The sequence below is a fragment of the Loxodonta africana genome, chromosome 25, assembly GCF_030014295.1.
Source record: "Loxodonta africana isolate mLoxAfr1 chromosome 25, mLoxAfr1.hap2, whole genome shotgun sequence".
In the NCBI taxonomy this organism is placed as follows: domain Eukaryota; kingdom Metazoa; phylum Chordata; class Mammalia; order Proboscidea; family Elephantidae; genus Loxodonta; species Loxodonta africana.
In genome coordinates, this window is record NC_087366.1 from 35,994,270 (window position 1) to 36,018,374 (window position 24,105).

Below are 24,105 nucleotides of genomic sequence, written 5' to 3' on the forward strand. Positions count from 1 at the left end.
GCAGCCCCTTACATGTGTGATGGTGCAAACTGGGCTTAATGAATTTATTGTGCAAAACCACTTTGGATTTAGGACTGTGTTCCTACGTCAGAATTCCATAGTCGCTCCGGATGGAAAATCTAGAGACTCAGTTCTCCAAGTAAGAATTTAGTCTTAACTGTTTTCTCATCTCCTGGGAGGAAACCAACTGGTGGTGAACTCTTGCAAATACGGTACCAGTATCCTTAACTCAGCAAACTATGACGTTCCCAGCCTGTGGCACTGATTGGGAAGCTCCACAAAAGCTGGGGCCTAGACTCTTGGCTGTTCAAAGCCTCGAAGGATGTGCCTGCTTGGGAGGCGTTAAATAATAGCAGCAAACCATATGGTGCTTATTAAGAGAATAGTATTCCAAAACTTCCCTAATGACTGTGACCCTTCTGTGAAATTCTGATTTCAATTGTATAAGGGGTACAATAAATCTTTATCTTTTATCACCAAAAAGAACTAATTAATTGAATTGCTGTTTGCAGGAAGAAATAACAAAATGGGAGTAACAAGCTTTCAGCCTCGGTTAAAGTAGAAACAACCCGTTTCTGTTTTGCAGTTGACACAGTTTCAGGCCCGTGTGTAAAGAAATGCTGATTTATTCAGGCTCAGACAATCCTTCCTCCTACATTTTACTTCTCTACAGAACTCTTACTGACACAGCAAATGTTTCAAAATTATATAATGACAGAAGGTAAAAATCATTTGTGGTTCACCTTTAAAATGCTCATTCCATGGGCGCCATGAGTCCGAATCGACTGGATAGCAACTGGTTACTGGCTGTACATTAAAATAAATTCAGGCCCCCGAGCTCTGGTGAAATGTTGCTTCTGTTTTTTTTTTTTTTTTTTTTCCCCTAGAGACATAAATAGCCACACATAAAGTTCAAAATATTGCATTTAAACTGTAATACAACTGTAATAGGAAAGATTTTTCTAAATGGCAGAGAAATTTGCAGTGACCTAAATATTTTCTGCCCAAGTGGCTACCTCAATGCCTACAAATCACAGAACCATAACTCAATTGTTGTGTATGATGCCTGTCCCTTAATGGGCATCTGAATGTTTACTGATGATAATCAGACATGTAAAGAAAGAAATAATATTGCTAAGTGAAAGTGGTATGTAATGGGATCTAGAGATCATGTAACAGTTCATTTTCTCCAAAATAAACTATATTTAGAACTATTCAAATGTGACATTATTACCCTGCACAGGATGTTTTATCTCAGCCTCAAAGGCTTCTGCTGAATTGCTGAAGGAGGCTCTTTAGATTATGCAATCTAATTTCCAAAGCCCATACAAAGGGTGAGTAAGATCAACCACTGTGTTGATACTCACAACTTAAATTAGGAATTCCATAGTCTAGTCTAGCCTCCAGAATTGTCTCTCTCCTAGATAAATTTCATGGCTGGTTTTGTCATCAAGTATTACAACCAATAAATGTTATTACTTGCACTGAAGGCTGTTCTACGAAGATTTTGAGCTAGTGTGAGTCTTTAAAGAGTGATTCCACAATTTATCAAAGGAGTATTTAAGACTATTTGAAACTACACCATTGTAATAGGGTTGTTCCAATAAGGAGATTTTACTCAGTTGTTTTTCAGATTAAAATAAAAGCTTTTAAGACACCATGTCTCGAGGAGTCTCAATAATGGCTTGCCCATGGGTTCATTTTTTGCCCTAAAATACCTTTTGTACGGCTTGTATGGATTGTTTTATGGTGTTTAGTGCCTGGCAAAGGTGTAAAATATTCTGCGATAAAAACCAGTAGAAATATAGATCTCATATTCTAGAACCTTTTTAAAAATAAATTATACCTTAAAAATTAATGAAGCAAAGGAAAAGTATTTTAAATCAAGCATCTTAAGTTCAACTGACATGAGGAAGCAATAGTAGTCTGATAAGGTAAAACAAAGCTGAGTGTCAAATCAGGCATAAATTAACTTGTTAGTGGTAAATAGGGACAGTGTGGCTATTCCCAGTTGTGGATTTATCTGTGGATTAACAGAGGAATCCACAGATAATCCATAAATCCAGTCATTTTCCATCTTCCAACTGCTAATGAGTCATTCACAAATTGATTTGTGTACTTCTGTACCTTTTAAATTACAAGGAGGGGTTAATAATTGAGGAAAATGCAGGCCGTCAATAGAAACAAGGGATCTAGACAGTCAATTAATCTGAGAAGTCACACCTATCATTTTTTATTGTAATACTTTGGTTGCCGGCAGTCTTACCAGTGGCACTGAAGGTGTTAAACACCTTCTCCTGACTTCTAGAAGCCCAGATGATGAAGTGGGTAAATATGTACTTCATTCATTGGTACAGGCTGACCTTGGTCTGTGACAGAGGAAAGGTGGTTCTTACTCTGCTGCTCCCTATGAACAAAAGGCAGGCAAATGAGGGTGACTCAGGCCTTCTAGTGGCCTACTCACGACTGAACATTTTTCTGAATGATTCCACGTATACACTTAGGAATCAGGAAGAGAAACATTTTACTCTCCACTAACCAAATATGCAAAACAACTTTGAGTAATGAAGGATTTAAAGTCTAGAAACTAAAAGGAGTTGCATATTTTCCCTCTAACTTTCCTCCCCTTTGGGGAATAAACAAAGGCATCTGTCACATCAAGAGTCTGAAAAAACTAAATGCAATCATTAAAGTTCATCTCCGGGAGGAGCTTTTGAAATTTAAAAAAATGATTTCTGCCAGCCACACTATTTTAAATTTCACTAAAAACACAAGTTAGCACTTCTAAGTTAAAAAACAAACATTGATAGTTTCACCTGTTTTAATCGAATTATTAAATGAAAAATCATGTTCATCTGTAAACTTACTAAGAACACAGTTTCTTGGAAACTGTCTTAAACAGGGTACTAATAATGACAAGTTTCTAAAAATATATTCAGCGATGGGCCCCCAAGTTACTGGACCAACCTTAATGAAATTCAAGTACACTTTCACTGTTAGTCTAGTGTATCAATATCACTACTTAAAACAGAGTTAAGTCTATGTATATCCTATCCTGAAATCATTAAGTTTCTCAATTTCCTTTCATGGAGAACTCTGCCAAGACATTGATCAATAAACAGTAAAGCTGCAAACATCTAGGGAATTTCTTACTGTATGACAGTAGACAGTTTAAAAACCTATCTTGGGGCTTTCCACGTTTTATCTCTATTTATAAATTAAGGTTTAAAGACACCAGTTAAGCTCACACATGGCTCTGGTGCTTATGGATTCCAAAGCTTTCCCAAGTCTAGGCTTTTTCTTTCTTTTGTTTTCAGTCCACTTCCTATGGCCCAACATGGCTGCTTCATTCCAAAGCTTTCCAGAGAGCAGCTCCCTGTCTTGACAGTCCTTTTAATGTCGTCACTATCTTCTTCCCATCTATTGTTGCAGAATGGCTGGCTCTATTTCAAGTCGAAAGGTAAACAAGTGCTTACTGGTCACATTTTGTTCAGCTCTTCTGTTTTATCTGTCCCCCTATCCAATTGCTGTTTCCCCAGTCCCTGGTACTTTTTTTCCTACCATCAGTTGCGTTTTGTTTCATGTCTTTTATCTCCTGTTCTGTAGTTCCGGTAAAACCCCAGGCCCAAACCCCAAAAGACCTTTAGTCACATTGCCATTAGCAATTAAAACAACAGCCCATGCTACACTTACTTTAAAACATTAAAAAAGGCCTGAGAAGATGTTCAGTGCTCCCAATTTTATTTTTATTTAATGCTAAAAAGTTAATGAAAAAAAAAAAAAGGAACTGTAAATCTGACAAATGACAGAATGCAGGTGATATTTCCATAGTGATTTTAGAATATAATAATGTTGATATCTGAGATTACACTCACTCAAGTTGACATGAGTATCATCATATATAGAAAAAGTATCACCTTCAACTTAGAAAAGAGTAAAGGTTAAAAGGTGGCACACTTTTAAAATACTTGGTGGCCAAGGAAAGGTGTATAGTAAAAGTTGTAAACCATGTGTACGTTCCCATAACTTTTAATGTGAGGCCACATGAAAGACAGTGTTATCTGTTAAATTCTATAAACTGTTAAAGCAAAAAAAGGGAAAGCTTCAAGACCCCATACCCTAAAATTCTGAGTATTAAAAGCACAGCTGACATGTTAGGATTTGAAATCTGATACTGCCCATGTACAGTAAGTAGCTTTCTGACATTTTTATCTAGTTGTGGAGAATCTCTGCACCGTTGTCAGGTACAACACAAGATCAAACCCATGTCCCAATGATGTTAACTTTTTAACTTCTCAAGAGAATTACCAGAAAAATAACCCAGATCAACATTTTTCAGCTGCAAGCCTTCTAGGAAGGCTACCCAAGGGCCAGGCAGACTTCTGCAGATCTTATTTTTTAAGTAACCTCAACACACAGCCCTTTAAGCTGTTCATATTCTCCTCCTTGAACACCAGCACAGAGATATCTCAGGTTGTCTTTTCCGCAGCTGGATACCAAACCAAACCCACTGCTATCGAGTCGATTCTGACTCACAGCGACTCTGTAGGACAGAGTAGAACTGCCCCATAGGGTTTCCAAGGCTGTAAATCTTACTGGAAACATACTGCCACATCTTTCTCCTGCAGAGCCAACCACCAACCTTTTGGTTAGCAGCCGAGCACTTAACCACTGTGCCACCAGGGCTCCTTCTTAACCCAAAACAGCAGGATGTTTCTTTATTAATCTTTTTGGAAAGCTTATCTGTATTAATATTGCAAAAGGTACAGATAGCTACAACAAATCAGGTCAAATGACTGATCAACTTGTAACACCTATGAGGTCAAATTCCAGTTTTTAATAAAGTGCCTAGATACACATTTATACAGCAAATTGTAATAGTTGAATTCTTTACAAAAGTCTTCACTGGCATTTAGAATTGACTGTTTCTGCATGTGTGCATTTACATAAGAAACCAGTCTGATCTGAGGCATATATATATTCCAATTAAAAAAAAAAAAAAAGTATAATGACCAACTGGTTAACCATGCAAGTCTGTTTGTAATGTAACAATGACTGGTAACAGGTATGTGCAGAGCGTTAATAATAGGTGCACTTGTTAAAAAATGCTATGAAAAAATACTATATCTGGTGCAGTATCTGAATTTCAGGAGTTAATAACTTGACCGTTAAAAAACATTTTGAGTAATTTAAAAATGACAAAAACATAAGCTAAAAAAAAAAGATCCAAAATTGGTAATCATTTATATTTCCAAATTAAAACAAATGCTTGGTTGTGACCAATACACATAAATCGTAGTAGACCCTGAAGCCCTGATTCAGCCTAATCATATAGCCAAGTTACAAACACCCGAAAGGAGTTAAAATAGTGTTCCTGTCAATGTTAAATCATAACAGCACAAAAGAAAAACCAGTATCACTGTGAGACAACTATTTCTAATAAATGATGATTTATTGGTTTAAAAAAAAATCATTTTACTGATGCAAAATAGTGATCAGGAGAAATTAGTTTACAAAAGGCTTCTAAAAATAGTTTAAGAAGTGGGGCCTATCTATCATGTAAAACCTTTAATTTCTTTCATTTTCACTAGTTTATCATTTTTTTTCCAGAAGAACAGTATTATTCACTTGATATTTCAAACACATGTAAGAAGGAAATTACAGGTTTCCTCCACCCACATTGGGGCTGTCACTGATATGCCCACGGGCAGTCCTGGCAGCGCCTCCCGGCTGTTACTGTCATTGTACCATACTGTATTTAACACTCACTACAAACAGGGTGTAGGTGACAGTATCAACAGCGATAGCACTACAGGTAAATGATAAAAAACAAAACAAACAGAAACAAAACCAATCCCACTATCTCCAGGTTCACTGCACTGTAACTTCTCTTGTGACTTTTTTCAAAGGAAAAGAGACAGCAACAACAACAGAGCTCTAGCTAGGGTGTTTAAAAAGATGAAGTGGCGCTGCAGAGCCAGGCTCTGTTCAAAGGTGGCAGTGCCATGCTGTGCACACTGCCACCCATTATAACCACCTTCCATCATTGAAACTGTGTATTATGCAACCAACTAGCATGCAGCATTGTAATCTTACAACTGATCATGTGGACAGTGAACAGTGGTCAACTTTGCCTTAACCCCCCCCCCAACAGCACGCACAATCCTGAAAATCTCTCAGCAGCACCTCTCAGTCACCAGTATCTCAAGAACTTAATGTTAAGAACAAAATACAGATTAGAAATCTATCTCCTTATTATTACTCTAAGAGGACAATGGTTTGGGGTCAACCTGGTGACATTTCCCAGTGGCAAACCCACTTCACAACAGTGCCCCCTTCACTCAATTCCTTTCCTTTTCCACCAGTTGGCCTCCAGCCTGAGAAAGGGGCCAGCAGTTAAGGAATAACAGACAGTAAGGCAATCTTACAATGTCAGAAAATGTATTTGGCTTTTTTTTTCTTTTTAAAATAAGTGCACACAAATACAGCTAGAAGCATTTCTGATTTGCCAAGTGCTCTAAAAAAGCAGCGCAAGTCACAGCCTACATTGAACAGTAACTGTCACCAGGATAATAAAGCACAAAGATATGCTAATAACGTTAACAAAAGAAAAAGATACCTTTATAAGTACATACCTTTTGTCGTCAAAAAAAAAAAATATAGAAACACAATGTATTCAAAAAAAAAAATCAAAATTATACAGCCATGTTTATGAAGTCTACATTTCCCTTGTCTTGGATATATATATATATATGAAGATATATATACAATTCAAGCAGTTTTAGTTAAGGGTAATCATTGGGTTTTTCTGAAACCGGAAAGTCACGAGTCTCTCTCTTTTTTCACTTTCACATCTCCAGCAAGGATGGTTGCAATTTCCCCCTGCATAAAGGCCCAGGGGACATTGGAGCCCACAAGAGGGCATTTTTCCCCACTGGGACAATAGACCTCTCCACTAGCTCCCTGCTGTTTGATGCTTTGTCTGGAGCAAGGGAAGCAGAACTTGTGTGAAGGGACGGAGGGACACTGCACAAAGTGCGTATCCTCCAGCCGCTCATGGCAGAGGGTGCAGCACAGAGGGGCGCTGGCTGCCAGAGAGGAGTCCGGAAGGCTGGCAGGGTGCACGGGCTCCAGTCCTCCTGTGCTGCCAGCCCCCTGGCCCCCCACATCTCTGGGGCCCAGCCTTCTTTGGTTCATAGAGGATGGAGAGGGTGGACTGCTGCTATTCCTCCTGGTAGTGGAGTGAACCTGGTTGGCATCTTTGGAGGCATGACTGCCCCCTGCATTGTCTGCTACTAAGATCAGGGCTGCCATGGGAGACTGGCCATTCTGGGCCGCTTCAGGCGGTGTGGTCCGGTTGGAATGAGGTGAGGCAGTGGGTGGGGGTGGAGACACAAAAGAGGATGTGGGAGTCATGGGGATCTTGAGCCCTTCTGTTGATGTGGACAGCCAAGGCTGGGCCTCTCCATTGATCTTGGGGGGCCCGACTTCACCTTCTGGTTCTGGAGAAGGCTTCCTCTTCCTTGCTGTTCTCGCAACTAGGAAAACAAAGAAATAAAAAGAACACAAGAGGGAATAAATGCACGTGTACTGAGAAGAATCTTTACCACCATTAAGCAAAGCTCATCAAAAAATTCTCAGTCCCTAGCAATGTGCTTATAAACACTCAGGAGTTTCAAGTGCATGGGCAAGTCAAAACATCCTTAGGAGGCTCTGAAAGCACAGGGATTTCAAAAACTGAACTACACAAAATAACACGTACATAACTACCTGTTTTTAATCAAGATACATTTAACGCAGGATAAAATTACACATGCCAGCAGATACCCAACGTCTGGGCTATGCATGTGATTGTTCATGTCCCCCAACAGGTTAAAAGGTGCCAGATGCCCTCACGCTCCGTCCAAGAATGTGCTGGGAAAGGAAAACCCTGTGTCAGTGCCTATCAACCCAGTCTGACTCATCTCTGTTATGCTGCTTCAGCACATGAACACGTTGCCACTAAACACTGGTTCCACTTCAGGCAGATCAGGAAGTTGGGTGTTTGTTGTTTCTGGGGGTTGGGGTAGCAGGGAGTGGAAAGAACACTCCCTCCTCTGCTCTGTGTCCCCCCTTCTCCCCTAGACCCACTCACTCCACAGCCGCCCCTACCTGCTTTAGACCCGTTGGCCCCGTTGGCCTCGAAACCCAACAACCTGCCTGCAGTCAGGGCTGGCTCCTTCTTAAACTTGTTCTCGAAGGGCCCCGAGTGGCCGTGCTGGTGCAGCGCCAGCAGCGTGTCACGCACGGTCTTGGGCCTGTTGACCCAGTCCTGCTCGCCCGGCCCGCGGCCTTTGCTCGCGCCCTCAGCGCCCAGCTCCGCGGCCCCGGCCGCGGCGGAGAGGCTGTCGGCGGGGCCCCGGTGCGCGGACGGCGGCGCCTTCTCCTTGGCCGCCGCCTCGCGCTGCTCGTGCTCCACTGCCGCGCTGCTAGACACGGACGCCGGCCGCTTGTGCGCGCCCAGCTCGGCGGGCTGCGCGGGGCCCAGGCCGGCCGCGGCGGCGGCGGCCGCGGCCGCGGCCCCGGTCACCGCGGCCAGCGAGGCGGCGGCGGCGCGGCTGCTGAGGCTGAGCGCGGCGGGCAGCGGCGCGGCCGAGCCGTTCATGAGCGGCACCAGGGTGGGAGGCACGGCGTGGCCGCGCCGCGGGTTCGGGCTCTGGCGGTTCAGCTCCGGCGGCTCCTCCAGCTTGGAAAAGCCGTTGGGCACCAGTATGCCGTTCACGGGCGGCGGCTGCGGCGTCGGCGCCTGGGCCAGGCCTGCCGCCTGGCGGCTCCCGCCGAAGTCAGAGCCGAGGCGCGGGGGCCGCTCGGCGGCCGCCGCCAGCGGGTAGCGCTCCAGGGCCTGCGGGGCGCGCGGGGCCGCCTCGGGAGCGCCGTGGCCGAGCTGCTGCTGCTGCTGCTGCAGGAGGATGTCCTTGGCCGAGAGCGGCGGCGGCTTGGCAGAGGCCGGAGCGGAGGTGCCGGGCGGGGAGCGGCCCTCCTGGAAGCAGCCGTGCGCCCGCTTGAGCTGCCGCGCCGTCTCGATGACAAACTCGACGCGATCGGCGCCCTCATAGTTGACACAGCCGCGGCACACGGGCTCGGTGAAGTCCCAGATCATGGCCCAGGGCATGCGGGGCAGGTCACACAGGTAGCACGACTGCCGCCGGGACGCGGCCGCCACCGCCACCGCCGCGGCCATGTCCGAGGAGCCCGCGGCGCAGGAGGAGGAGGAGGAGGAGGCGCCGCCGCCCCCCGCCGGCACCACGCGCGCCCTCCTCCCCCCCCAACCCCGCGTCTCCCCCACCAGCGGCGGCGGCGGCCGCAGGGGCGGCGGCGGCGGCAAAGCCCGCGAAGTCTCGGCGCCCGCGCAGCGCCCCCGGCGCACGAGAGGCGGGGGCCGCGGGGCGAGTGGGTGCAGCCGCGGCAGCAGGTCCCCCCGGCCGGCACGGGAGCGGGCGGGCGGCGGGGCGGCGGCGCGGCGCCGCGGGCGCTGCAGCGGGGGCTCGGCTGGCGCGGCGGCGGGTCTCCAGACCGGGGCGAACACGGGCCGCGCGCGCGCGGGCGAGTGCAGCAGGTCTCGGCGGCCGGCGCTAAGTGCGGGGCGAGGGGCGGGGAGGCCGGGGGGGCGGGGGGAGGGGGGCGGCCGCCGGGGCAGGCTCAGCCCGAGCGGCGGGGCATGCCGCGCCGGGGCGGCGGCGGCCGATCCGCGTGGAGTGGGGCCGCGGCGCGGGCTTTGGAGCGCTGCGCCGCTCACTCACGACTCCTGCCGTCGCCGCTCTGCCAGCGCCCGGTCAGCGCCGGGCCCACTGCAGCTCCGCCGCCGCCGCCGTCGTGCTGCTGCTGCCGCCGCGGCCGCACCACTTCTACAGACTTGATTCTTCGACAGCTTTGCACAGCGCCTGCGCGCGGCGCCCCCGCCCGCGCGCGCCCCCGTCCGCGTGCGCGGCGCTCTCGGCTCCGGCCAGGAGAACCCGGCGGCAAGCAGGCGGCCCGCGCTCCTCGGCCGGCGGGAGGAGCCGCGGAGTCCTCCCAGCGTGCATGTGATGTCAGTGTGGTTGTTCCTCTTCCTCCACTTTCCTTCCCCTTGCCCTCCGCTCGGCGCGCGGCCACGCGGACGCGTAAGGCTTGTTTTTCTCCTCTCCTGATGTCCTTTTGGGCCTAATCGTGCGAAAATGGCTTTTCTTTTTTTTTTTTTAAACCGTGCCACTTTGTGCCTTGGTTCTGTCAATAATCCCTTAGGGATGGAGATTTTAAGTGAGCATGATTCACGCACAGTTGTTTAAGGAAGTACATTAGCGCTCCGCTGGGAAACGCGCGAACACGCAGACAGACAGGGTCCCATTTTAATATAGCGCTCCTACGCTTTCTTTTGTGTTGGAAAAAGATACAAGTAACGCCTGTCGCTTCAAGTTTCCCGAAAACAGGCGGGTCTGGAGTGTTTTCAAAACATATGACTGCGTTAAAAATGCCTTCCGTTGGCTCTCAAATCTTTCATTAAGCCCCCTCTGAAAGGGAAAGGAAGCGCTGTGCAAACAAAAATCCCACTGCCCTGTCTTTCCTAGGGTGGCTGCTGCAGGAGAGGGAGTGGGCACACACAAAGTTTTCCGCCCGGCCACCTTACGTTGTTTCCTCCCAGCTTCCGGATCCAACGACTTTCCCGGCCTGAGGAGGGCGGTGCCGGCCGGAGGGAGGGGGCGGCGCGGAGGGTGGCGGCCCGAGAGGGCGCGCGGCCGCCGATGTAGGTTAGAGCGGGCGGGGGCCGTGACGTGGGCGCCGAGCAGGCCCCTGAGCCGCAGCTGAGTGCGCATGCTCCGCACGGACGTGACTCTATGCAATTGGCACTTGCAGCCTCATTAAACGAAATGCACATTCCAGGGATCAAGGGAAACAGCGCGATCTATAGCCAGAGCCTTCGCGTCACCGCGCAGGCCCCGCCCCCGCCGGCTATTTCTGGTCCTTCAGGTCCCTCCCTCAGCCGGGCTAAACTTGTACTCCAGGTAGCGCCAGGCGCCAGTGTTGGGGAGTGGGCGAGTGTCGGCGGCGGCCGGCGTGTTCCGCCGAGGGCCCCGCGGGCTCAGAGGGGCGACCGGCGGGGGCTGGTTCACAGGCTGCACGTGCAGTTGTCGTGCAGGCCGGGGCCGTTGGCAGCTGGGTGCTGTGATGGGAGGCGGGTTTGTACTGTCCACGCAGCCAGGCCGGTGTCCGCCCTCCCTCGGCGCCGACCCGCCTGACGCGAAGGGGTCTGCGACAGCAGACTGTGCTGGGACCGCGGTCCTCCGCCACGGTCTGCAGCCATAGACTCTGCCCAGACTGACTTGAACACTTGAGTTTCACACTTTTATCGGGAGGAGGAGCTGATTTGTTTTATGGTAAATCACTTTGGCTGGTCGTTAGTCTCGCTGACTAATACACGCGGGCTTAGTCACTCTCTCAGTCGGGACTTTTACACTTCAGCTTTGTCAGGGCGGCCGCTGGAGCTGCTTTTGTTGGGAACACAGGCCTACTTCTCTGCCTTAGACTGGAATGAGCTGGTTAAGTGTGGGAAGAACAGGGTACTAATTATATTTTCCCTACAACTGGATTGGTAGGTGGAGAGAGAAGAAAATCCTGCTGACGTTTCTCTTCTGTTGTTGCTGTTGAAAATGCCAGGTTGCTTGAAGGGATTAACCACAAGGAAGAGGAAGAACACCCTCAGAGAAACAGTGAAGGAAGCTGCTTTAAGCACATGAGAAAACCTGTTCGAAAATGGCAGGGAGAACAATGTCAGACCTGAGTGTTTTTACAGGCTAACCCCGAATGAGCTTTCTCGGGGATTTCCAGAGAAGAAGGTGTGCCCCATTAAGTGTCTCCCCATCGTGCTCCACATTTTGCCCTGAAGGAGCAATCCCGCCTCAACCTCCTGAACTGGGAGAATGGGGCCTGCCTGGACCCTTCCTGGGAGCAGCTAGTGAGAGTAGGTTTGGTCAGTCCCATCCCTGGCTGTGGCTGGTAGCACACCTCCTTCAAGGACCTCCTCTCCTCCCCCTTCCCCCCGCAATTCAGGCTGGGAGCTGAAACCCTGTGCCAATAATACCAGCACGTGACTTTTCCCACCTGGCCAATGCCCAGAGGGGATGAGCCCAGTCTTGGCGCTGCAGAGAGATCAGCCATCTCAATGCGCCCCAGAGACTGCCCCACTAGCCAGTGACTGAAACATTAAAAGGAAACCACAACTCGCCATTAGAACCATGGCCTAATTATATTCATTTACCTGCCAGCGACCACTGTAACGCCCTTAAGGGAGAGGCTACCGTACCCAAACAAATACAAATTGAGCCTTGAAAGGTAACGAAGAGTCTTTGTGGAACATAGATTTTCTTCTCCAGCAGAAAAGCATTACCTTTTTATTTTACACCGCCACTTTAATGTCAAAACAGAGTTGTTGTAACTTCCCTAATGAAATGCCTGCTGGAAAATGGAGAAGCTATTTTCGCTCTGGGCTCTCCCGCCATAAAAGGATCCGGGATCAAGAGGGTTAAGGCTGGCCCTGAGTTCGGGGCAGGGATGCCTTATATTGTACCAAAAGTCTTTCATGCTGCCTGCCCTTTCATGTAGCTTAGAAGCTGTGATGTATGCTAAGTAAACATAGCTTTGTTTTTGTCTTCCACCCACCCTCCCCGTGCAAAGCAGAGTTGGAACCTTCCAAAGCAGCTGCTGCAGCAGTTACAGCGCCTCCTCCACACACAGGAGCAGGGCTTTCAGGGTGAGGCAATGCGTCTGCAATTCGCAGGGACAAGGCAGGAATTGTAATTGTACTTCATCATGTGATGACTTATGAAAGAGGAAGTTGGGATGTTTTAGTCACGTAGACTCTGCCCTCCTGCTTAAGGCCCCAGGTCCTCTCACAGGATAATTATGATCCTGGTTGCCACTTAGTCAAGGTTACCGGGTTGGTCGCAGTGGACAGGCAGGCGGATGCCTAGCCAAGTGCTGGTGAGGCGGTAGGTTGAGGCTAGCTTTTAAGTAGAACGCTGAAATGCCGCCATTTGTCTTAAGAACTAAAGGAAATAGACTACGGGGAACATGCCTGCTGAGACTAGAGAACCAAACAGTCCTTCTCAGCTCTAAAGTTGAAGTTTTGTTTTGTTTTGTGTTTTTTTAAATAAAACCCCAGGAGCAAAAGGAAAGCTATCCACTACACCATCAAAAGGAATTGGATACCCATACCCCCGCCTCCCCGTTGCCATCGAGTCGGTTTCAACCCATAGCGACCCTAAAGGACAGAGTAGAACTGCCTCAGGATTTCCAAGGAGCACCTGGTGGATTCGAACTGCCAACCTTTTGGTTAGCAGCCTTAGCTCTTAATCACTACGCCACCAGGTTGTCCAGGATTTGGATAGGGAACAGTTGTAAGAGCACTAGCTCCATGGGTAGAGCAAATCTGACTCCCACGTTGTGATTTACGTGAGTTTCCATTGTTGGAAAACTAAACATCTAAAATCATAATCTGCTGCCCGGAGCTTATTCTAGCCCGTATGCTCTTCCTAACACACTGTACCCTGTACTGGCTGCGGATAGGGCAGGAGCCTAACTCTGCCCTCAGGACACACAGCCGTGTGAGGGTGCAGCCACGAGCCCTAGCACCTTGTGGGGTGCTGGCCAGGAGATGGCATTCCGAGGGACTGCTGAGTTCATGAGTTTCACCCTTTATCCAGAGGTGGAAGTACAGCCTTCATCCTTTAGAATGTGGGGGGAAAAAAAGTGTTTTTTTTTTTTTTTTTTTGTAGCTTCTATTAATAACCTGCTGTTGCAACCATACTAAAGCTTCTTAAACTCTGACCCTGGGATATTTGAAGGAGAAAAAAAATGCAAACACATGTCATTTGGATTTCTGCTGGTACTTGAGCAAAAGTACAATTGGCTAGAAGAACGCTTGTAATGTGCAGAGCTTTTTCCATTTAAAAGAAGTTATAAATCTATATTTGAATGTACTCGTTGATATGAATACATCTTCCCGTACTATGGAGAGTCGTGACATAACGGGGTATTCTGTAATGTATGCGAAAGCCTGTCCTCTAAATAATAGCATTTTCTGACACAATTCCACTGCTGTTCAAATTACAAATACACTTTTTTAGAAATACTTTCCCTCTGTTTGACCTCTCCCTCTAGCCTCCTCTTCTGTGCACAAGAGAGCATTCAGATATTAGTGAGGCTCTTATGTGGAAGAGAGAAATTCTCCGTGGAGGGTCTAAGAATCAGGCCACATAAAATCACAGGAGCCCTTAATCATCCACATATTATACACAGAAGCTGTTAGTCACCAGCCTATGTGTAAACAAGTACAGTCTCCCATTTAGAGCAAAATTTGGGGTCCTGATACAAGCTAACTGCTTACTGTGTCAGAATTTTAAGAGCTGAGTGAAAAATACAAAGGAGAGATTGAGGTCACACACTCGCTCAGTCTACAAGGAAATTTGTAGGAGAACTGGAAGGGATTCAACAGCCATTTGATGCCAAAACCCTCCTATTGACTTTTTGGAAAGAGCGAGATGAAATGCACTTTTCTGGAATAGTATCTGGGTGTGGGTTTAACTTATATTTAAGACACTCACAAAAAACTTTTAAAAGAAAAAACCTTTAAAGAGGTCAGTGGGAAGACACTGACAAAACAGTGAACTAACTTCACTGATAAAGTTAGAAAATATTTAAAATGGTAAATTCCCTCTCATTAAAGCATACTTAATTACATTATTTTAAAATGTAACTTTTCTACATGTACATCCAGAGGGAAGGGAATGAGAAAACACGATGGTGTAACAATTGCAAAAGTTAAGAATATTATGTTGTGTGCCTGGTGAGTCGATTCTCGTATTTATTATATTTTTCATATGGACATTTAAAAAATATGTTTCAAGCATAAATTCTCCTATATTCGTCCTCCTTCAGAAATGTTAAGTGGTGGTTTCCCTAAAGTAACATTAAAAGTGAGTACCAGGAATGAAATCCAGGTATCAGTCCTGTTTTCTAATGATATAGTCTAGAATATATTTAAGGAGCCCTGGCGGTGCAGAGTCACTATGAGTTGGAATTAACTTGAAGGCAGTGGGTTTTGGTTTGGGTTTGGTTTTTGGTTTTGGTTGGTGGTGCAGTGGTTAAGTGCTCAGCTGCTAACTGCAAGGTCTGAGATTCAAACCGACCAATGGCTCTATGGGAGAAAAGACCTGGCGATCTGCTCCCATTAAGATTTCAGTCTAGGAAACAGTATGGGGGCAGTTCTACTCAGTCCTATAGGGTCGCTATGAGTCAGAATTGAATCGACAGCACACAACAACAACAACAACAGAACATATTTGCATTTAAAAAATTATGTAAGCATAATTTAAATGCCCAGAAAAAGAGACTTCTAAATGTTCAGATTTGTTTGTATCTGTATTCTTATTTATAGGGGAAAAAAAAAATCTAGTATAGTTCATAGGACACTCAAAAAAACATAGCATTGGACACTCAATCCATGGAAAAACAAGCATTCACAATAGGTAGTGGGAGATGGTAGAGATGAGGGACAGTTGCCACAATACTATGTCCAGCGTGAAACTCCTTAAATGGCAAACCACTTCGTGCTGGTCTTTATAACCTTAGATAAATACTGATGTTGGTGTTAGGATAAAAAATTCAATTCTGAGATTTCATTGGGCAATGAAATGGTTTTAGCACTCAACCAATTTGGAATGCCATACCTCCAACTCTTTGTGACCCATTTCCTTAAAAATAAAGAAAAAAATCATGAAATCATTTAATTCCTATCATAAGACTCCAATCTTGACTACTTTGCACTCAGATAAATAAATACAATGGACTACAGGGTATTGAAAATAAAAAATATGAAGCCACGTATTTCATGGAATTTTATGGTTGTAAGGGGAGCTATACGAAGCAACCCTGGTGGTGGTGGTGCAGTGGTTAAGAGTTATGGCTGCTAACCAAAAGGTCGGCAGTTTGAATCCACCAGCCTTTTCTTGGAAACCCTCTGGGGCAGTTCTACTCTGTCCTTTAGGGTTACTATGAGTCGGAATCAACTTGATGGCAACGAGTTTGATTTGGTTTGGGTTATAGGAAGCAGAATGATCATAACTTATTCAAATATGCCTTCATTGTTATTGTTTGTATTTCTTATGCAATAGCCAATATGAACTAGACTGACTTTCTCTTGAGAAGATGAAAATATATTTTGCAAAAGAATGACAATCAACCGGAAAATTTGGTCTTTACCAACGGAGCATCAGTAATCTGTTCTGGTGGCTTACTTGCTCTGGTCTGATATGCTTAGCCAAAAAGTGTAGGGTTGTTGTTTTTAAAATTATTTTATGTACACAGTGGGTATTCCAATGATATTTCTCAAAGATCTAAGTGTTTAACAATAAAATCCTTTCATATATATATATATATATATATACACATATATATATATATCAGTTGTAAGTATGTAAGGGAGACAGAGCTCCTTGATGAAAGGATAAAAGGAGGGAAAGTTAAAAAGACTAATTGTAGACTATAATTTATTAATCGGAGTGAACTTCTGTATTGCATTGACTCATCTTTCCCTATGCCCACATGATCATACTCTTTGCCAGAGGGAGTGCAAAAGCATTGAGAAAATTAAGATTCACAGCCAGAACTGAAGTCAATACAGGGCAGAAGAAAACTAAATACACGGGAGCAGGCAGCCCTCACAGGTTTGAGCCCTCACAAAAGACCACTAGTGGCCAGAAATAGTGAAATGGATTCTCTAAAGTGACTGCCTACATGTAGTATGTTTACTAAAAAGCTTGTCACAGACAGCTAAAATGCAAATACAAATGAACTTCAATGGACTTGTTGGCAAGCCTCCCCAGCCCTTCCAGCGAATTCCTGATTGAGGAAGTTAGTTCTGAAACATGCCTGGAAACTTCATATATGTGAACTACCTTGGGGCTGTTATCTCTTAGCATTTATAGGTATCTGAATGTTAAATATTTTTCAGACTGCTTCTATTTTACCTATTCATATGTGCTTTATCAGACCAGTTTGTTATTCTTAACAACTGCTAAGAATATCAGTGTCTGTTTACTTTATGAATTTGGTAACTGAGGCACCCAGATGAGGAATTTGCCTTAAGACAGAGAAAATCTACAGGTAAACAACAGCTAGAATCCAGGTTTCCCAAACTGCAGTTCCTTCTTCAGTCCACTGGCGTGCTACCTCCTATTTTTATTTTCTTCACAGGTTCATACATGTGAATATCCGCACAGCAGAGAGCTGAGGGGCCAACGATTCTCTTCAGACACTTGGCATATGATCGGAGGCAGGTCACTTGGACACTCTGGGCCAGAGTTTTTCTTGAGTGGAAGAGGGACACTGGACTTCATGTCATTTCTGCCCTGACCCTTCGTCTGGTGGGTGTTGGTAATGGGAATGCAGAAATATTTGATAAATTCAAGCTCAACATTGTTCTGACACTCATAGTATCGCAAAACAATACAGAAAGACTACCAGTAAATGCCCGCCCATTATTCTGGGGCATCGTGCCATTAAATAAAGTTGTGAAGTTAAGTAGCTACCAGATCATCATCTGAGAACATCGTGTCTGCTTGGTGTAGGCTAAAATCCCAGGCTAGGAGTGTCTAAACCATGGTCTATACTTAGCTGAAGTTAGCTAGGGCAAAAAACATCTGTATCGGCATTAATATGCTCCATTCAAGTGTCCCAAGGTAACTTAGGGAAACGTTTGCACATTTCTTTCCACAAAAGACTTTGACCTACATATCTACCTATCTATGTATTTCAAGATTTAATACACTATCCACAGGCCTTTCCCATTAATGGTATTTTTGCAAGTAACACTCCCACATAAATAATGCACATAAGGCGCCTAGGAAAACAGTGCACAAGGGGGTTGCGAAGTTGGCAAAAAAAAATACATATATATATATATAAAACGTGCGCATTATTTGTGTAAAAATGTAGTACTCAAGAGGGCTTCATTTGAAGAAAAAAATGTTCCACGCACTGACAGACATTTGGCTGAATAGGTCAGCAGGATGTGGAAACTCGTTCTGAGGTTTTTTGTATTCTCACCCAGGATACCATTGCTTAATGGCAGCACGACTTCTTTACTGAACCCTGACTATATACTGAATGTTACGAGAGTAAGTTCAAGGAATTCTGAAGTTTTGAAATTTACTGTGACTTTGTTAACTATAGCAAAATGCTACATTTGTAACCTTCTATATGAATTTGGTATATTTGGGTCTGATTATGGAAAAACTCAATGAAGTTTCTCAAATCCTGTTTTTCAGAAATAGGAAAAAAAAGTGCTTGTGTGTAAAATTTATTTCAACTATTCTTCAAAAACCGAAAAAGTCAAGAGTCATATACTTTACTTTTCATGTAAAGATTACTCAGTATATTTTTAAATGAATGTTCTAGGATGAGACTCCCAGATTCCTTGAATTCAGAGTGTAGAAAAGGGTAAGCAGCCCCTTTTAGCTGTAACTGGAGACATCCTTTTAAAAGCCTGGAATGCTGGAGCTCTCTTATGCTGAAAACATGTCAGGACATGCCTTTTTGGGATACTGTCAAGTGGTTTAGGCTCAGAATTCTACATTCCGTACTATTGAAGTTGTTTTCTGTTGGCAAACGACCTCTTGATTATTTTCATGTGCTTGGTGTTCAGGCCAACCCCTCCAGTTTCAAGTAATTTAAACACACGCAGACACACACAAAAACAAAATCACTCTGAAGGGTTCATATTTTAGCATAAAGCTATGGATTGTGTGAGTGCAGGGCTCATAATGGTCAATTCTACGAGCCTCGTTCATAACAAAAGTCAAGGACTTAAAAAGCAGACGCTCATGACTGAGAATGCCTTATCCTTCAGTGCTCACTCCTGCTTCTTAATATTATCACCATATTAAGGAATGAAAAATTACAGTTGCTGTGAAAGATTTTCACCTTTGAGGAGCTGTAGTTCCCCTAGCAAAGTAAACAGTAATTTTCATTCACCTCAGCTCCTTTTTGGACTCAGACTGGGAATGGATTAAGGACAAGTAAACGAATATATAAATGAATGAAGTTTCCGTCTTCTGACTCTGAAGGGTGCAGCTTTGCGTCCTTGCAGAGTCAAATGGAGATGTTGGAAGAAAACCTTTCTTTTTCCTCTGATGTAAGAGATGGAGGTTAGATGTGAGTCAGCTTTCCCACTCCATAGAGCCCTAGCTAGGTTTTTAGGAAGTTCTGATGCGCGCATGGGAAAATTGCACTAAATTAGTATACTGTACAACATGGGTTAGGTTAAATTAACAGTAAATGCTCTGCTCTGTTCTGTTCTCCCACCATCACCTCTGACCACCAAGGGTTCATTTCTCAAGTGCCCATCTGTCAGTCCCAAACAGAGATAGCTGACTTAAAACTCTGCCAATATTTGCCTTATTATAGACCACATGTGAGTAGACATTTCAAAATTTCTTGTGCACCAACAAGAGTCTCAACATGCCACAAAACAAAAAGGCACAATCTCAAGTCATGGTTAAAAAAATAAAAGTCTCATCCCATTTAACTTTGTGAGAGTTATTTATCAGAGATTTATATACAGTGAGAAACTGGTCTGGAAGAAGACAAACAGGACAGAGTTCTTTTAAAACATTTCATTTTGCAGACCAAGAATATAACCTGTAAATCTTTTTTATGTTTTTATTATGGTATATAAATTATGATTTTTTTTTTTTCAGTTGAAGCCAATAAAGCCAGCACAGGGAATAAGGTCAGTTTTTTTCTTTAAGCTTTCCGTGGGTAGTATAATTTAAATAATTCTATGGTAGGGTTTCAACACCTCGGACTGTGCACTGTTGTTTACGAACTAAGAACAGTAATCCTCATGTAAAAAGGTAGTATTGCTACCCCAGACAGCAGATGGTGTTATTAAATACACAGGCAAAGTCTAAGGTCATAAGGAACTAACAATTAACCAGAAATACGATCTGTCACAGTAGTTTAATGAGTAACCCAGCAGATATATACCACTTGTATTATTGTACTGGGAGGTATATAGTCAAAGCTTCAGAACAGTTACACAATCGTTTAGAAATATTGCAGTTATATTCTTGTTTAAATATTTAGCGAAACCAATGAGCAAGAAGAAAGTGAAAATCAGTGTGATTTCCTCATACTATTGCTTTCTGTTACCTACTTTGAAAAATACATTATCACTTCAGATTTGCACAATTTCTTAGCTACCACTGAGTAATTAAGGACCCCTAAATCCAGACATTGTGAATTGGTCTCCACAAACTGGTACTGTCAACATTCTGGATTTTATCCTGCTAGGTTGAGTTGTTCTAAGACTTCTTTACATTATCATAGGCTTGTTTGCCCCTTCAGATTTCATAGTGTGAAGGTGATGAGAAAAGGCTAGGACCTATTTAAATAGCAAGTGGTGCCGGTAGAGGGGGGCTGGAAAATGGTAGTGGGAAGAAGGGGCAAGGAGTTGGGGAGGGCAGTAGGGAGCGTGTGGTCTGCACTGTTGGATTTGGTGAGGAAACGTCTGTAATGCTTCGTAATAAGAATGTTTTCTTCAGGGCTTGGAACTAGTTCTTCCCGGTTCAGTCATGGCCGAAGAAGCAAAGCTGGAACAGACCTAAATTTTTTAAATTTGGGCGAACTGGAATGATAATGGAAAAAAATTGCAGGTGGAAGCCCTGCTAGAAACATAATCTCCCTCTTAGAAAACAAGGGCAGTGTAAGCAGTGCATAGCAAGCAAATCTCCTGTCCCTCAAATTTTGAGCTGAGGCAGGAACAGCAGTGCCCTGCCCAAAGATGGCGGCCAGCTGCGCTACTTTGAATGTGTGTAGCTCTCCACAGTCTTGGCAATAATTCAGTTTCCGGCATCCGGCTCCTGGAACGGCTCACTATGCCTCTTCCAAGTCTCCCATTCCAGGGCTTCAACCTGTAGTTTTTCCCGTCCCAGCTATTGGGATTCCCCAATTGTAAAAATTCGGACTTGTTCCAATTTCACTTTGAACTGGTTTTCTTATACAGATTCACATACTTAAATATGTTTATTTAAATATCTCCAAATTTAAATTGAATACGGAAAGTGCACCATCTCTAGACTCAGACCCACAATTTGAGACCTTCGTCTACAAGCTCGGAGCTTGCTTTTCCATGTGGCCAGGCTTCCTGCTGAAACCTCTAGCTGTCCTTAGAAAAGCCGATGAGATACCCTTGGGCTGAATGAATGAGAACTTTCTGGAGAACGGAAGACTGGTGGAAGTCCAGCTGGAAAAACATATGGCAGCAGACGTGGAAAGAGCACTTCATGACCAGGAGCTTTATAAAAAATATCTGAAAGCTCAAGGCAGCCGTTACAACCTAAGATCTTACTAAGCATGATGGATGTTCTTACTTCTAGGACTGCCTCCAACTCACCTGGACCACAGCCAGCGCCGCATCCTCAGGCGCCCCACGGGATGGTGCATGCAGGAGACTAGCATCAATCGCATCCAGTCTCCCAGGCCAGGGTTCCATCTCGGCTCCGCCTGCCTTCCCCTCTCTCTGCATGGGGGCGGGGCAGTAGATGATTCTGGGAACACATGAGGTGGCCCCTTATTCTGTTGTCCTGAAAGAAAACAAAATTTGTAAACCACTGCAGATAGTGTGTTTTATAATAGATGTGTTGGGAGGGAAATTGACTATGGAAAATTCTCTTCTTAACCACTCAGGAACTCAGACGGAACAGTTTTGAGCTACGCAGTGACGTAGACTGAGCTGGTGGAGCAGAGCCAGTTGGTGTGAGTTGTTCAGAGCAGGGCACCATGAGGAGAGGGCATCTACAGACAAATGCACGGTCCTTGCCAGTGTCATTTCCAAAATATTGACAAGAAATATTTGACTTTTCCGTGTTAATGCCCCATCATAAAAAAAGCCAAACCCATTGCTGCTGAGTCTATCCTGACTCTTAGCGACCCTATAGGACAGAGTAGAACTAACCCCCATAGTTTCCAAGGAGCACCTGGTAGATTTGAACTGCCGACCTTTTGGTTAGCAGCAGTAGCACTTAACCACTGCACCACCAGGGTTTCCTGCCCCATTATAATTACCTCATTGCTAATAGCCATTTGTATCTGTAACAGAGAACCCATTTATTTCAAATACAGGTATAACTACCTTGATAAACACTCTGTATTGAATGCTGTATCCCTTAGAAAAGAGATAAATCAGAGGATGATTATTCAGAATTACAAAAGAACACTTTATAAAGTCTGCAAATCACCATTGGATTTTTTGTTTGTTTTAAATAGTTAGTTTCTCTAGTATATTTCAATATTGTTGTTGCTAGCTGCAATCTAGTTGGCTCTGACTCATGGCAACAGAACAAACATTGCATGGTCCTGAGTCATCGTCATGATCATTGTATGCTCAAGGCGATTGTTGCAGCCACTGTATTTTTTAAGTGACTTCCAACCTAAGGGGCTCATCTTCCAGCACTGTATCAGACAATTTTTTTTTGTGATCCATAGGGTTTTACTGGCTTATTTTTGGAAGTAGATCACTAGTCCTTTCTTCCTAGTCTGTTTTTGTCTGGAATCGCCCCTGAAACCTGCCCACCGTGGGTGTCCCTGCTGGTATTTGAAATACTGGTGGCATAGCTTCCAGCACCATAACAACACACAAGCCACCACAGTATGACAAACTGACAGATGAGTGGTGGACACTTAAATAGGAGTAGATTTTTTTAAATGTAATGAAAGTACACTTTTTAAAGATACACATAGGTTGTATTCCAGAAGTATACATGTGTAGCACTTTTTATCCGTAACAACGCCATCCATAACACAATGTGTTGCTGATACTGCTGTATTTCTTCAACATACAATACTTTCTCCCTTCCACCTTCTTTGATGGCTGGTTTGCCACTATCTTCTCTAAGCAATGGCAATGATAGAAGCAGCAGTTTAGTATAGGCACAAAAATCAGGGCCTAACTTTATTAGCCAAATATTTTTACAGTTATCTATCTAGCTTTCTCTTTGTCCCTGTATACACATTTCCAAGGTATATATTTTCAGTACTAGACAGAGAGAGGCGAACAGGTCAGTTGCACTTATTTCATGCTGAAAAGCAATGCCATTAACTTTTGAGGAGAAAAAAAAAGCCATTTATAGCCCTTTGTGCTCAGATTGTTATTTTCCTCTTATGAACTCAGAGTAAAAGTCAAGATGACCAAGTATCCTTTTTTAAAAATGCTATCAGGTGATGCTGGAAGCTATGCCATTGGTTCACATAGCAGCAAGGTGGACAGGTTTCCATGGAACGTCCAGACTAAGAAAGACTAGAAAGAAAGGCCTGTCAATCTACTTCCAAAAATAAGTCATTGAAAACCTCATGGATCACAACAGAGCATTGTCTAATATAGACCTGGAAGATGAACTCCTAGGTTGGAAGATGCTTAAAATAAACAGTGGCCACAGCAATGGACTTGAGCATATCAATGATTGTGAAGGTGGCACAGGACCAGGCAAAGTTTTGTTCTGTTGTATATGGGGTTGCCATGAGTCGGTGCCAACTACACAGCAATTAACAAAACAACAAACTTTCTAGATGTTTAGAAGTGCAGACGTATTCAAAAGTATAGATATTAAAATAATATTTGCAAAAAGCTTTTAAAAATTGATGGGAAATATTGTCTTTGAAAATAGAATTGTTAAACCACCTCTGTGGACATCATACTCTGTACTTGTTCATTGGGTTGCAGGAGGTGGGAAAGAAAAATTCGCAAAAGGAGTTTTGCTAGTGTGTACTAGAAAATTTCAGATTACCCATTGTCCATGTACATGTATCTTCTATGCATTTTATTTAACTGGTGGTGCAGTAGTTAAAGCAATTGACTGCTAACCGAAAGGTCAGCGGTTCAAAACCACCAGCCGCTCTGGGGGAGAAAGCTGTGGCAGTCTGCTTCCGTAGAGATTTACGGCCCTGGAAACCCTGTGGGGTTGTTGTGAGTCTGAAATCGACTCCAAGGCGGTGGTTTTTTTTTTTTTTTTTTTCTTAAATCAGGTCATATGTTTT

The 24,105-nt window shown here is 44.5% G+C and overlaps 1 protein-coding gene and 1 long non-coding RNA gene across 5 annotated transcripts; one reads left to right on the forward strand and one right to left on the reverse strand.

The window, feature by feature from the left end:
- Positions 1–829: 829 nt before the first annotated feature.
- IRF2BP2 (interferon regulatory factor 2 binding protein 2) lies at positions 830–9,259 on the reverse strand. Of its 2 annotated transcripts, none has more exons than XM_064276685.1 (2): positions 8,200–9,259; positions 830–7,538 (listed from the first exon to the last, which is right to left on the reverse strand). In XM_064276685.1, exons 1-2 carry the CDS (start codon positions 9,218–9,220, stop codon positions 6,823–6,825), a joined length of 1,737 nt encoding a protein of 578 aa, XP_064132755.1. In that variant the 5' UTR covers positions 9,221–9,259; the 3' UTR covers positions 830–6,822. The 2 variants fall into 2 exon arrangements, with proteins under 2 accessions (XP_064132755.1, XP_010589321.3); XM_010591019.3 differs by having other exon boundaries at positions 8,152–9,259.
- A 710-nt stretch (positions 9,260–9,969) lies between these two features.
- On the forward strand, positions 9,970–24,105 carry LOC104845985 (uncharacterized). 3 transcript variants are annotated; one of them, XR_010319412.1, is made up of 4 exons: positions 9,970–16,736; positions 17,266–17,435; positions 19,770–19,801; positions 21,450–24,105. It is a non-coding gene; the product is annotated as an uncharacterized LOC104845985 (long non-coding RNA). The 3 variants fall into 3 exon arrangements; XR_002786001.2 differs by having other exon boundaries at positions 9,970–17,435; positions 20,616–24,105; XR_002786000.2 differs by having other exon boundaries at positions 9,970–17,435.

Bases quoted from the DNA above. Each gene is read 5' to 3' on its own strand.
- IRF2BP2 (XM_010591019.3), bottom strand. From the start codon at position 9,220: ATGGCCGCGGCGGTGGCGGTGGCGGCCGCGTCCCGGCGGCAGTCGTGC. The intron at 7,539-8,151 runs GTAGGGGCGGCT...TTGTTTTCCTAG, and splicing joins GGCCAACGGGTCTAAAGCAG to TTGCGAGAACAGCAAGGAAG.